This window comes from Miscanthus floridulus, chromosome 13 (assembly GCF_019320115.1).
Source record: "Miscanthus floridulus cultivar M001 chromosome 13, ASM1932011v1, whole genome shotgun sequence".
Classification (NCBI taxonomy): Eukaryota; Viridiplantae; Streptophyta; class Magnoliopsida; order Poales; family Poaceae; genus Miscanthus; species Miscanthus floridulus.
Window position 1 is genome coordinate 78,057,005 of NC_089592.1, and position 13,105 is coordinate 78,070,109.

General features: G+C 41.5%; 1 protein-coding gene across 1 annotated transcript; it reads right to left on the bottom strand.

Annotated features, from left to right (window-relative positions):
* Positions 1-3,509: 3,509 nt before the first annotated feature.
* LOC136500105 (uncharacterized) lies at positions 3,510-6,172 on the bottom strand. The gene is made up of 3 exons (XM_066495514.1): positions 5,611-6,172; positions 4,260-5,486; positions 3,510-3,799 (listed from the first exon to the last, which is right to left on the bottom strand). Exons 1-3 carry the CDS (start codon positions 6,170-6,172, stop codon positions 3,510-3,512), a joined length of 2,079 nt encoding a protein of 692 aa, XP_066351611.1.
* Between the last annotated feature and the right edge of the window lie 6,933 nt (positions 6,173-13,105).

Sequence of the window (13,105 nt, forward strand, 5' to 3'; positions counted from 1 at the left end):
AAGCAGTCATTTACAATAAAGAAAATCAACCTCATTATATAAGGCCGTACTACGGATGCTATGATCCATTAGCATACCCTATGTTCAACCTTAATGGTGAAACTGGTTGGGAGGATAAGAAGATTTTATATCAAGACTTACCTCCATCAAAGCCAAAGAGCAAATATACTAAACGTGTACTAAAAGGTGACTTTATTTGTTATTTGCATACACAATTTTACCCTCAAAATCTCATTAACAACCACTCACAAAAATTCTTACTTTTCTTCAGACCCAACACTCGTTGACCTCAATGATGTCTCAGAGACGAATGTACATGAAGAACAAGGTTTTTATCTTTGCAAATTATTTTGTATTTAAATCATATTTATTTGTTCTCAACTTGATAAGGTTACTTTTAGTAGGAACTCTTATAAATGACAAGAATATAAATGACAATGAAGATGTAACTGATGGACAGGGTATAATATTTTTTCAGAGGTAATCTCTTTTTCAATAGAGCTGCTCTTTAATCGAGTTTTGGACCCTTTTCTCTCAAGAATTGAGGGGGAAATCAATGGATTTGCTTGAGGGCTCATGATCAACAATGGAGGAATAGAGAAAGAGGCTCCTTTCTATTTTAGATGAGCTAGAGTGAGGAAGAAGAGGCAGAGAGTCATTGGGGAGGAAGGGGAAGGGTATAAATACCCCCAGCCCCCAACAGTCACTTAAGTCACGGTAGTACCGCGGCTCAAGTGCAGCAGTGCCTCTCTTCAAGTGCGGCAGTGCCGCACCATGCAAGACAACAAGGGTAAGAGTGAAAGTGTAGACTACCTTGGCTGTGAATCTAAGGATGCATGTGTATGTTTGAGCACTTGATAGCACATATTAGCTTAAGTATTGTGTCCCCCTTTATAGTATGACTTTTTTTATACTCAAATTCAAAATATAAAAGAATTTAAACCTTTTTTGAGTTTGAAGCCATCAACATTTGCAATTGGGGGCTCCTCCATTTCGTGTAGCATCGTTGAATATAAATTCCCTGCTTGTCATCTCGATAAATCTTATTAGTTCTCTAATTGCATGGTCATTATCACCAAAACCCACAATTAGGGCTTGATTGCACTTTCAATCTCCCCCTTTTTGGTGATTGATGACAACCCAATTAGAATTTACAAAAGATATGAAATAAATACTGAGATTTTCGAGCCATGGGTAGAGCCTCCCCCTAAATGTGTGAATAGATAATTGAATTCTCAAATTGGCATAAGAAGCATAGATTCACATTTTAGTGAAAGTGATGGGGCTCCCCCTACATCCATGGTCCTATGGAATACTGCATACTGTGTCAGCTATGTAAAACATGATACAAATGACAGTTTATGCATAACATAGTTTGCTGGTACAACTAGGTGTGGCACTACCGCCCTAGAGTGCGGCACTGTCGCACTTGCTGTAATAGCATAGATCAGAACAGACACCACACAGCATGTGATATATATAAAGATATATATTCTAGCACAATTGTATCATAAACGACAGCATAGATTAATATATGTCTATATCCTACACATATATAAAGTATTTAAGTAGCATTATTATATAAATAGAGTTTCTAATGGACTCTCAAACTCTCACCTAATGAAGACTACTCTAAATGGATACGAATATGACTCTAGCTGCAGCAACCTCCTCTCCATGGCGTTGAAAAAGTTGTTGACCTCTCTAATTTTCTCCCCCTTTGGCATAAAGCACCAAAAAGAGAAGAAAAGAAGAAAGACCAACACTTACTCATCCTCTTGAATGGTGTCCTAATCGATATCATCCCCACCAGCAGCTTCACTAGCACCTGCAACGTCCTCCTCTCCACCATCATCATCGTCGTCGGAGGAGGAGGAGGAAGAAGAAGACACCACCTCCCTCCCTTGGCGATGAGTGGTCGAAGTGTGGCGCTCACGCCTGGTGCTCCTCCTCATGGACTGCAAGGTGGATCTCAAACTCATGTGAGGATCAAGCTCCGACGGCTCCTGCTCCTCCTCCGAATCTGTCTTAGAAAGGCTAGGGAGGTCATCAAACCTCGGCGGTGACTAAACTAGAGAAAGAGGTGGCAGCCCTGCATGCTCTCTAGCCTCTCGGTTGGCTTCACGATTCTCCAACCGGTCCTGATATGCGGTCCTCACTACATAGGTGCGTGTGGTGAAAATAGCCTTAATCCATCTACCAAACTTCTCCATCTTCTTTTCCTTATGAGGTCTAGATTGGGATGACTCAGGCATGTCCTCAACTGATGGAGAGCGTCTCACTACCCTGCTAGCACCTGCCCCTCGGGTCTTCTTAATTTTGTAAACGGTGTGAAGACCATCTTTCTCAAATCTATAGCCAGAGACCCTCTCAATCATAAACATGAGATAGGGGGCATAGGGTATCCCCTTTCTCCCATCCTCCATGGCATTCCTTAGCTCACGCCACATGAAGCGAGGGACATTAAACCTGTCACCTCCAAGAGAAAATCTAGCAAGCACATTCCTCACATATCCATTAAGATCAGAAGCTGCTCTATCCTTGGGATTGATAGTGCCTGATCAAATTGTTCAGAACGTAATAATAGCTCTTCAGGCAACTGACCTTCCCATCTGCATTTCTCTTGTCAATCCACATATAGGCAATATCACGGATCTCAGCTCTAGCCTCATCATGAATATAAGTGAAGCCTCGCTCCTCTCCAAAACCAAGGATCCGGCTAAAAGTCACAAAATCAACTCTATAATGTCATCCCTTAGTCATCCAGTGAATCTCATCAGTGTAGATGCTATAGAAGAAAATGGCATGGAACTGGGCTAGCACTTCCTCATTCCAATTATATCTGAAGCTCATAATATCAGTGAGGCCAAACAACTCATAAGTCTTGATCACCTTTTTGAATTCTAGCTCATTCTTTGCCTTCATCTCCTCTCAATCAACCAATGTTCAAAAAACGCTAGACGCTAGGTGAACGCTAGCCTATGGTTTAGAGTTTTAGAAGTTTAAACGTAGATTAAACGTGATTAAACATTTTTGTTTTGTTTTTACTTTTTGTGATGCTGAGAGCAAAATCAGTACTAATAACACAACTAGAAGTAATAATAGTGACCACACCTCTTGCTGCACACTTGTTTTTGACATCAGTTCCTTTCCTCCTTGGTTTCTTGCATTCAACAGCAGCTAACAATCAAAGAGAGACAAGTTAATAATCTGAAAACAGAAAAATCAAATAATAGGTAAAGAGTAGAAACTCATCTATGAGGGGTAGCTCAATATTGTACATGACTACATGTACAGCCAAGCTTCCAAACAATAGGGCAGCAGCACAAGGAAAAATATCATAAGAAAATATACACACAACAGTCACAGTTCATCACATGCCTTAATGGTCCACAAATTAAATAGCAGTACAACACACAATAATGGTCTTATGGTCCACACACAAATTAAAGATAAGTAGATATTAATATTTAGATAACTTGGCAGCATGCTGCCATCATGCAATCTCCTCACTCCACAAATGTAGTGAAATTTAGAATTGCTTCTTCATCCTCATCATCCTCATAGGCAATGTCATCATCTTGATAATCAGGATCTTCAGATTCAGATTCCCACTCTTCTTCATTCACCTCTCTAGCCACTCTTGCACTCCTTCGAGGTTGAAGTTGTTCATTAGTTCCCATTGCATCTTCAAGGACACTCCATGGTATCTCTGTCTCCGGCATTTCTCCCTCATCTTCCTCATCCCTAAAGACAACCAATGCATGAGCATCCCCTCCCTCAAAGAAAAATCCTTGGGCTTCAGAAGCATCACTACTTAGGAGCACTTCATAGTTACTCTTTCTTTTAATCTTCTCCTTCTTGGACATCAATTTATTATTGAATTAGATGAATACCAGAGAGTTGAGACGCTCTGTTGTCAGCCTATTCCTCCTCTTTGTATGATGCTATACATTATAAATTAGAATTCCAACATCAGCACTTGTACATTAAGTTGGGAATAGAGAGCAATTAGTAGAGACTACAAACTGACCTGTTCAAAGGTGCTCCAATTCCTTTCACATCCAGATGAGCTAGAGGTCAGTGAGAGGATTCTAATAGTCATATATTACAAATCTGGTACTCCATCTCCATAAAGCCTCCACCAAGATGCTAAAAATGAAGTCAAATATCTCAAACATGTGCAAAATTGATTGCAGAAAATTCTAGACAGAATTAATTACAGACAAAATCTGGACAGAATTGATGCAAAAGCTTACCCGGATTGAACTCGAAGCGTTCGCAGCTCCTTGCCATCTTCTTTGAGAAGTTTCCTTGTCTCTTTTGGAATATTTCCAAGTCCACATTAACAGCCCTATATGCCTTATCATCATCACCACAATAAAAGGTCTCCACACAATGCATGAAATTTTCCACTACAGTTGGATCATTGAAGATTGCTGGATTACCATAACTATAGTATGGATTCAGCATATATGCAGCCACATGCAATGGAGAATCAAGCCTATCTTTCATCTTCTTGTCAACAATAGCCATCACATCTCTGTAGTTCTTTTCCACATTTCCAAATGCCTCCTTGATCTCCCTCTTTGCCTTGAGAAGTTCTCCATACACATAACCCATAGATGGCTTCACATCCCCATCAACCAAACGTAGAACTTTCACCAAGGGCTCAAAGACCTTCAAACAAAGGGACACATTTCTCCAAAATTGTATGTTCAACACCGTGGCTGTAGCATCCTTGACCTTTTTGGACTTCACTTCAAGCAAGTCATACCACTTGGAGTCAACCACCATCTTTCTTAGACAATCCTTCTTTTCCATCATACTTTGCAGTGTAATATAGGTTGTAGCAAATCTGGTTACCCCTGGCCTTATGATTTCTCTCTTCAAGGTGAAGGACCTCAAACATGCCAAGGTTCGGTGGTGACCATAGACAAAGATAGTGAATGATTTTGCTAGATCAATTATCTTCTTGAATTTTGCAAGGTTGCTAATACCTTGCAGCATCAGATTGATGGTATGAGTTGCACAAGAAGTCCAAAATATGTTTGGCCTCTTGAGGTGGAGCAATGTCTTTGCTCCCATGTTGTTAGAAGCATTATCTGTCACAATTTGCACCACATTTTCAGCACCTACATCCTCAATTGCCTTGTCAACGAGCTCATATATAACTTCACTAGTGTGTGACACATCTGACATCTCCTTTGACTTGATAAAAGTTGTGCCCTCACTAGTATTTGTGCATAGGTTCATAATACATCTTCTCTTCATATCTGTCCAAGCATCAGTCATGATGGAGCAGCCATGCTTAATCTTCTCATCTTCACGGTCTTGTAGCAAGCTCTTGGTTCTTGCATACTCCTCTTCCAACAATTTACCCCAAAGATCATGTTGAGTTGGAGGTTGGAAACCAAGACCAAATTGACCAATAGCTTCAACCATTTCCTTGAACTCATCATTATCACAAGCATTGAATGGAATAGCTACAAAAAGATTGGTGCAGAAAATTAAAATTCCAGCAACTAATAATGAATGGATTCGAATAAGTATGAAGGCTACAGCAATAAGGATTGGTAAATTACTTAAGTATAGAAGTACAGAACATACCATGTGTATACACCCATTTAGCAACATATTGCTGCACTTGGTGTGTTCTCTCTTTCCAAAGTGCTTCATTTATGTTTTGTTGCCTCTTAGCTTCAGCACTGCTTAACTTGGGATCAATGGGATGTGTAAATTTGTCCATGGGTCCTAGCTTGCGAGGCATACTTGAGCTTCCAGCAAGTGACAAAACTTTTGTCCCTTCCTCTTCACCTATTGCAAGTTGCACATTCTCCCTAACCTCTTTATCATGTTGCTGCTTATCTTTCTTCTTCTTTGCTATTTCATCAAGATTCTTAATGCACTTTTGCTTAACTTCCTCAGGAACTTTTTGGCACTTCACTATAGATGTGCCTCTATGAGCAAGATGCTGCTTAAGGCGATTAATTCCTGCACTCTCATGGCCACAAAGAAGACACTTGACTTTGCTCTTGTCATTGGGATCACAGAGACGCCCCCACTCCCAGCCTATATCAGATGATTTCCTCTTTGGGTGGTTGGCAACCTCGTCGGCTTCTGGAGCCGCTGCTGTAGTACCAGCAGTAGCTGTAGCTTCAGAAGTCGACATCCTAATCCTAATCCAAGAACAAGAGTAGCATAATAAGGACCAACAAATCAATGCATCATAAGGACTAAGGAGCTACTGAGGCAGTACACATTCAATCTTAACCCTAAATCCCCAATCCAATTCATCAATTGAGTGATTGACATGCAGAAATCAAAACTACAGAGCATGGGAAGATGGGGAGAGACTGAGGGAGCACCTGGAGAGAATGAGTGAGGGGTAGGGCCTACACCGGCTAGCCTCTGTGTTGCCGTTGTTGACTCCTGGTCCTACGCTGGTGGCTTGCCCTCTATTGCAGGCGACGGCCCCTACACCTATGGCCTCTGTGGCTGCCAAGGAGAAGGGGAGCCCCAGCGACGACCCCTATGGCCCTACCAACAGTGGTGAGAAGTGACCAGGCGGGAGGCGGGAGGTAGGCGGAGGCGGGACTGGAGTCAGGAGTGCAACAAATCCCGACTCTGTTTCTTGTGGCCGATTTGTGCTCCCATGTCGGGCCTGCCTGCTATTTTTCGTGCCCTCCTGGGCTTCTTTCCAGCGCATGCACACCATGCGTGATTCCTTCCCTCTTCCCTCCTGCGTGCCGCACGCTTCCCTGTTCATGAGCTGCACATTTTCCACCGCCTAGCTTCGTTTTTTTACCGATTCCACGCCGTTTAATCGTTGCCGCACGTGTAAACGAATGCCTAGGCGCGCCCAGCGTCTAATTGAGCGTCTACCCCCTAAACACAACGCTGGGCCAATGTTCAGCATTTAAACTAGATTAAACGACGTTTAATAACGTTTTTTGAACATTGCAATCAACATACTGCATCTTGACAACTTTGGATTATTAGAGTTGAAGTTCACAGATACATAGAAGATGGAATGAAACTCATTTCAAAACATGTAGTCTATCTCCAAATCCTTTGGCTGCTCATAGAGATTATTCTCATGTGCTTCCTCCACCATCTTTAGCTTTCCCGCATAGTTGAGCGTGAGATGAGCACGTGTGTCAATAGGACGCCTCATGACTACATCCTCAGAATACTCTCTGATGTAGCTCCTGTCAAACTCCTCAAGACAAGGTGGAGTATCTAGGCAAGCATATGGAGGAATGGTGCGGCTAGCCGTCTCTAGGTTCTCCTCATCCTGGATCATCTGATCTCTCCTCCCCCTGTCTCTAGCAAAATCTCTACCTACTGCACTGCTGCTGCCCCCTATGGTCCTGCCATGACCACGATGAGGCATCTGCTTATCCCGAGGTTTGGTTATCTTCATCTTCCCCCTCCAGTCATCATCACCTCTAGAGGACATCTATGCAAATAAATATAGGTCCAAATAAGAAACTATACATAAGGGGTATAAAAGAACACTTGTAAAATACTCTAGATAGATGAGATGATTCAAATCTTGAGTTAGGAAAGCACTCTGAACTAATCAAGTCAGTGGGTGTGGCACTACCGCACCCTAGGAGCGGCACTGCCGCACCTAGTGCTTCACCTCTCCCACGATTCAATTCTTCTTAGCTATTTAGACTATTTCTCAAACATTCTCCTAAACCACTAGACAATCTCAGAATGAGTAGACCTAAACAAATACATGGAGTTGTCTACAATATAGGTAAAGTGGCTACATGTTTAAGATAGAAACAAATCTGGTGCACAAATCCAACCAAAACAGAGAGTCATTGATGGAACAACATCTGCATTTATAAGTTCAATCTGTTGAGTGTGGCACTGCCACAACCAACATGTGGCACTACCGCAGGTATAGATGAGTCTCAACCAACAAATCATTGTTTTGATTTAATTCATCCATCAAACTAGTTTCTACCCTAATCATGCAGTCACTAGAAACCATCTTCCAATAAATATAGAACTCCATGGCATAGATTGGGATTAGGTTAGGGTTTCACCTTGATTTACATGGATTGAGGAGGAAAGGAAGAGAATGGCACTGTCCATGAGCTATAGCTGCTGCTGGTGATGATGACCAAGAGTAGCAGCAGGGCACGACATAGCCGAAGGCGGCAGCAACGCTGGACAGAAGTGCGACGGCGGCTGTGTGCGTGTGAGAGAAGAGGGAGAGGCGTCGGCGTCAGCTAAGAGAAGAGGGTTACCTTGGGGGTAGTTGAAATAAGAGGTAAGAAAATGGGCCTCCATAGTAACTGCTGTCGTGGGCCGAATTCCAGTTGAAATTCAAAGTGTGGCACTGCCGTAGTCTACACGCGGCACTACCATAGTGCGGCACTGCCGCAGGGCAGGCGCGGCACAGCCGCACTCCCCAGTACAATAAATTTAACTACTAACTAAATATCTCTATATATAGGATATGGACACATATCTCAAGCACACTATGATCAGCAACAAATAATCAATACAAATAGTGATCATAATGCACTTGTTTCTTATGATAAAATATTTTAAGCATAATATTTATACTTTTGCAATTCATTTCTCCTATCCATGCTAGTTCATAAATCAAGGTGTGCTATAGTTCAAACCACGTTACGAGGATCAAGAATATTTAGCTCACTATGCAAAGCACAAAACCTTGACTCATCAAGAGGCTTAGTAAAGATATCGGCTAGTTACTTTTCGGTGCTCACATGGTGAATTTTGATATCTCCTTTGGCTTTATGGTCTCTCAAGAAATGATGTTGGATATCTATGTGCTTAGTTCTTGAGTGGCTTATAGGATTGTTGGCTAACTTTATGGCACTTTCGTTGTCACACAAGAATGGGATTTTAGTGAAGTGGCATCCAAAATCTTGAAGGGTTTGCCTCATCCAAAGTAGTTGAGCACAACATGCACCGGCTGCAACATACTTGGCCTCAGTGGTGGAAAGGGCTACACAATTTTACTTTTTAGAACTCCAAGACACTAGGGACTGTCCAAGAAATTGACATGTCCCTGAAGTGCTTTTTTGATCTACTTTGCAACCGGTGTAATCGAAATCCGAATACCCAAGTAGATCAAACCTAGAGCCCTTAGGATACCACAAGCCAAGGTTAGGAGTGTGTACTAAATATATCAAGATTCTCTTAACGGCCACTAAGTGACACTCTTTCGGGTTAGCTTGAAATCTAGCACACATGCACGCACTAAGCATAATATCAGGCCTAGATGCGCATAAATAAAGTAGAGAGCCGATCATGGAGCGATATACTTTAGTATCCATGGCTTTCCCTTCATCATTGAGATCTAGATGTCCATTGGTTGGCATGAGAGTTTTGATAGGCTTGGCATTCACCATGTCAAACTTCTTGAGCATATCATGGGTGTACTTTGTTTGGCTAATAAAATTTTCATCCTTCACTTGCTTGATTTGAAATCCAAGGAAGAACTTCAATTCACCCATCATGGACATCTTAAATCTTTTAGTCATAATCCTACAAAATTCCTCACAAAAAGAATGATTAGTACTACCAAATATTATGTCATTGACATATATTTGGCACACAAATATATCTTTGTCAACTTTGTGAGTGAAAGGATAGGATCGGCTTTGCCTATTACAAAGCCTTGTTTAAGCAAGAATTCCTTAAGGCATTCATATCATGCTCTTGGTGCTTGCTTAAGCCCATAGAGCGCCTTTTGGAGTTTGTAGACATGGTTGGGAAACTTGTGATCTTCAAAGTCCGGTGGTTGCTCAACATAGACAAGTTCTTAAATAGGGCCATTGAGAAATGCACTCTTCACATCCATTTGATATATCTTAAAGTCATGATGAGTGACATAGGCTAGAAGCATTTGGATTGCTTCAAGCCTTGCCACCGGTGCATATGTTTCTTCAAAGTCCAAGCCCTCTACTTGAGTGAAACCTTGAGCAACCAACCTTGCCTTGTTCCTTGTCACCACTCCATTCTCATCTTGCTTGTTGCGGAAGATCCACTTAGTGCCAATGACATTGGTATTGGGTCGTTCCACCAAAGTCCACACTTGGTTTCTTTTGAAGTTATTGAGCTCTTCTTGCATGGCCATCACCCAATCTAGGTCTCCAAGTGCTTGTTCTACCTTAAGAGGCTCCAAAGAGGAAACAAACAAGTAATATTGACAAAAGCTTGCTAAATGTAAATGAGTTGTTACCCCTTTCAAAGACTCCTAAGGATGTTATCAATAGGATGATCCTATTGTATGGTTTGCCTTAGCCTTGGATACTCAATGGCCTCTTGTTCATCTTCTAGATCTTCATCATCTTCTTGCTCAAATATGGGTTGTAGGTCTTGTCCATGAACTAGAGTCAAATTAGTTGCTGCTCACTGTGTAGGTGTGGCACTGCCGCCCTCAAGTGCGGCACTGCCATGCTCTAGAGTTGTAGCAGATGCTTGCTGCAGTGTAGCATCAGGTATGTTAGTGGAAATAGGTGCAGCAACAACTTGAGGAACCTCCACTTCAGTGACTTCTTCTTGTGGTCTAGTATCACCAATAGCCAATTGCTTGATTGCTTCACATGGTGGATCCTCCTTTCCTACAACACTTGAATCAACTTGCTCCACTTGAGAGCCATTAGATTCATCAAATATCACATCTACCACAATCTCAACTCTCTTGGAGGTTTTGTTGAAGACATAGTAGGCATGCTCATTTGATCCATAACCAAGAAGAAAACCTTCATCAACTTTAGGTGCAAACTTAGAGATTTTGGGTTTCTTATTAAGTATGAAATACTTACACCCAAACACTCTAAAGTAGGACACCTTAGGCTTGTTACTGGTTAGAAGCTCATAAGAAGTTTTCTTCAACTTCTTGTGTAGGTAGAGGCGGTTGATGTTATGGCAAGCGGTGTTGATGGCGTCACACCAAAAGATGTCCGACGTCTTGTACTCATCTAGAATTGCTCTTGCCATGTCAATGAGTGTACGGTTCTTTCTCTCTACTACACTATTTTGTTGAGGGGTGTATGGAGTTGAAAACTCATGCTTGATACCCTCTTCATCAATAAACTCAACTAGAGTATTCTTGAATTCGGTCCCATTATCGCTTCTCACTTTCTTGATAGGAAGACCGAACTCCTTTTGAGCTCTTCTAACAAATATCTTCACCTTCTCTTGAACTTGGCACTTGTCATGCAAAAAAATACCCAAGTGAAATAAGAATAGTCATCAACAATAACAAGACCATATTTATTACCCCTAATACTTAGGTAGGCGACTGGTCCAAAGAGATCCATATGTATTAGCTCCAATGGTTGCTTGGTGGTCATGATGCTCTTTGGTGGGTGAGGTGCTCCAACTTGCTTTCCAGCTTGACAAGCGCTATAAATCCTATCTTTCTCAAAGTGAACATTTGTTAGTCCAAGGATGTGTTTATCTTTTAAAAGTTTGGCCAAGTTCCTCATCCCAACATGGGCTAGTCGGCAATGCCAAAGCCAACCCATGCTAGATTTTGCCACTAAACAAGTCTCAAGCTTAGCTTTACTTTTGTTGAAATCAACTAAGTAAAACTTATTCTTTAATTGACCCATAAATACAATAGAGGAATCCTTCCTTCTAAAGACTTCCACACCCTTATCCGAAAAGAGACAATTGTAGCCCATCTCACACAATTGTGAAACAGACAACAAATTATAACTTAACGAATCAACATGTAATACATTTGTAATTGAATGCTCAAGGGTTATAGCAACTTTACCGAGACCAATCACATCCCCCTTTGAATTGTCTCCAAAGACAATATTTTCATTTGAGTGCGTCATCGAGGAATATGATAAGAACATACTCCTTTCTCTGGTCATATGATTTATACATCCACTATCAAGCACCCAACTTGATCCACCGAAGGAGTATGCCTACAAAACAAGTTTAGTTGCAAGATTTAGGTCCCCAATTTGACTTAGGGCCTTGCATGTTAGTCACAAGAAACTTAGAAACCCAAATAGAAGTATTCCTATATATGTTGGTTTCTTTTTTGACATATTTTGCCACCACTTTCCCACTGCTGTTGTTCCTCAAAACAAAGCATGATGTCAAGCTTTGTCGAGGTGCATAAGTCTTTGGTTGGTAGGCATACTTATTCTTGGTGGCCTACACTAATTTCTTAGGCTTCTGGAAAACCTGTTTCTCCTAGTACATCTTCTTTTTGGGCTTAGTTTGATCAGGAACAGAATTGGTAGCCTTTCCATTTTTGCGGGGTGCGGCACTGCCACCCTTCACTGTGGCACTGTCGTGGTCTGTGTAGGCTAATTTATACCAATTTTGCCCTTCCTCTCAAACTATACACACTCATAGCCATTCACTATCCTTCTTCCATTTGTCTTGGCTCCTTTTATGTGACCGAGCCCATGCTTGATTGAGGGATGCCTTCCTTGCTTGAATTGTAACCCTTTTGATTCATCAACCTTCTTGTCATTGGATTGGGTGAAAGGTCCTAATGGCTAGAGAGGGGTGAATAGCCTATTAAAAATTTCTACAAAAACACTTAACAAACCAATTAGACAAATATGAGGTGAAGCGAGTGTTGTACTAGCCTACTAAAAAGTAAGCCACATACTACAATTCTAGTTTCTATAGTCTCTATCCACATAATGGCTATGTCACTATACTAAGTTTGTGTGCTCTCAAAGGCTAACTAAAGAGCCACACTAACCAAACTGACAAGCTCTCACGACTAGCTACACTAAAGAGCTTGACAACTAGTTTATGGTAATGTAAAGAGAGAGAGCAAGATGGTTATACCATCGAGTTGAGGAATGAACCAATCAATCACAAGAATGAATACCAATGAAGACCAATCACCTCGAAATTAAATGATGACACAATGATTTTTTACCGAGATTTACTTGCTTGCCGACAAGCTAGACCTTGTTGTGGTGATTCACTCACTTGGAGGTTCACGCGCTAATTGGCATCACACGCCAAACCCTCAATAGGGTGCCACACAACTAACACAAGATAAGGATCACACAAGCCACAAGCATTTACTAGAGTTCCTTTTGGCTCTCTACTGGGGAAAGGT

What these genes read in the sequence shown, in the direction of transcription:
- LOC136500105 (XM_066495514.1), bottom strand. Translation starts at nt 6,172, where the DNA reads ATGTCGACTTCTGAAGCTACAGCTACTGCTGGTACTACAGCAGCGGCT. An exon ending in TAAATGGGTGTATACACATG is followed by an intron (nt 5,487 to 5,610) that starts GTATGTTCTGTA and finishes ATCTTTTTGTAG; the next exon opens with CTATTCCATTCAATGCTTGT. An exon ending in ACGCTTCGAGTTCAATCCGG is followed by an intron (nt 3,800 to 4,259) that starts GTAAGCTTTTGC and finishes ATGCTTCTGAAG; the next exon opens with CCCAAGGATTTTTCTTTGAG.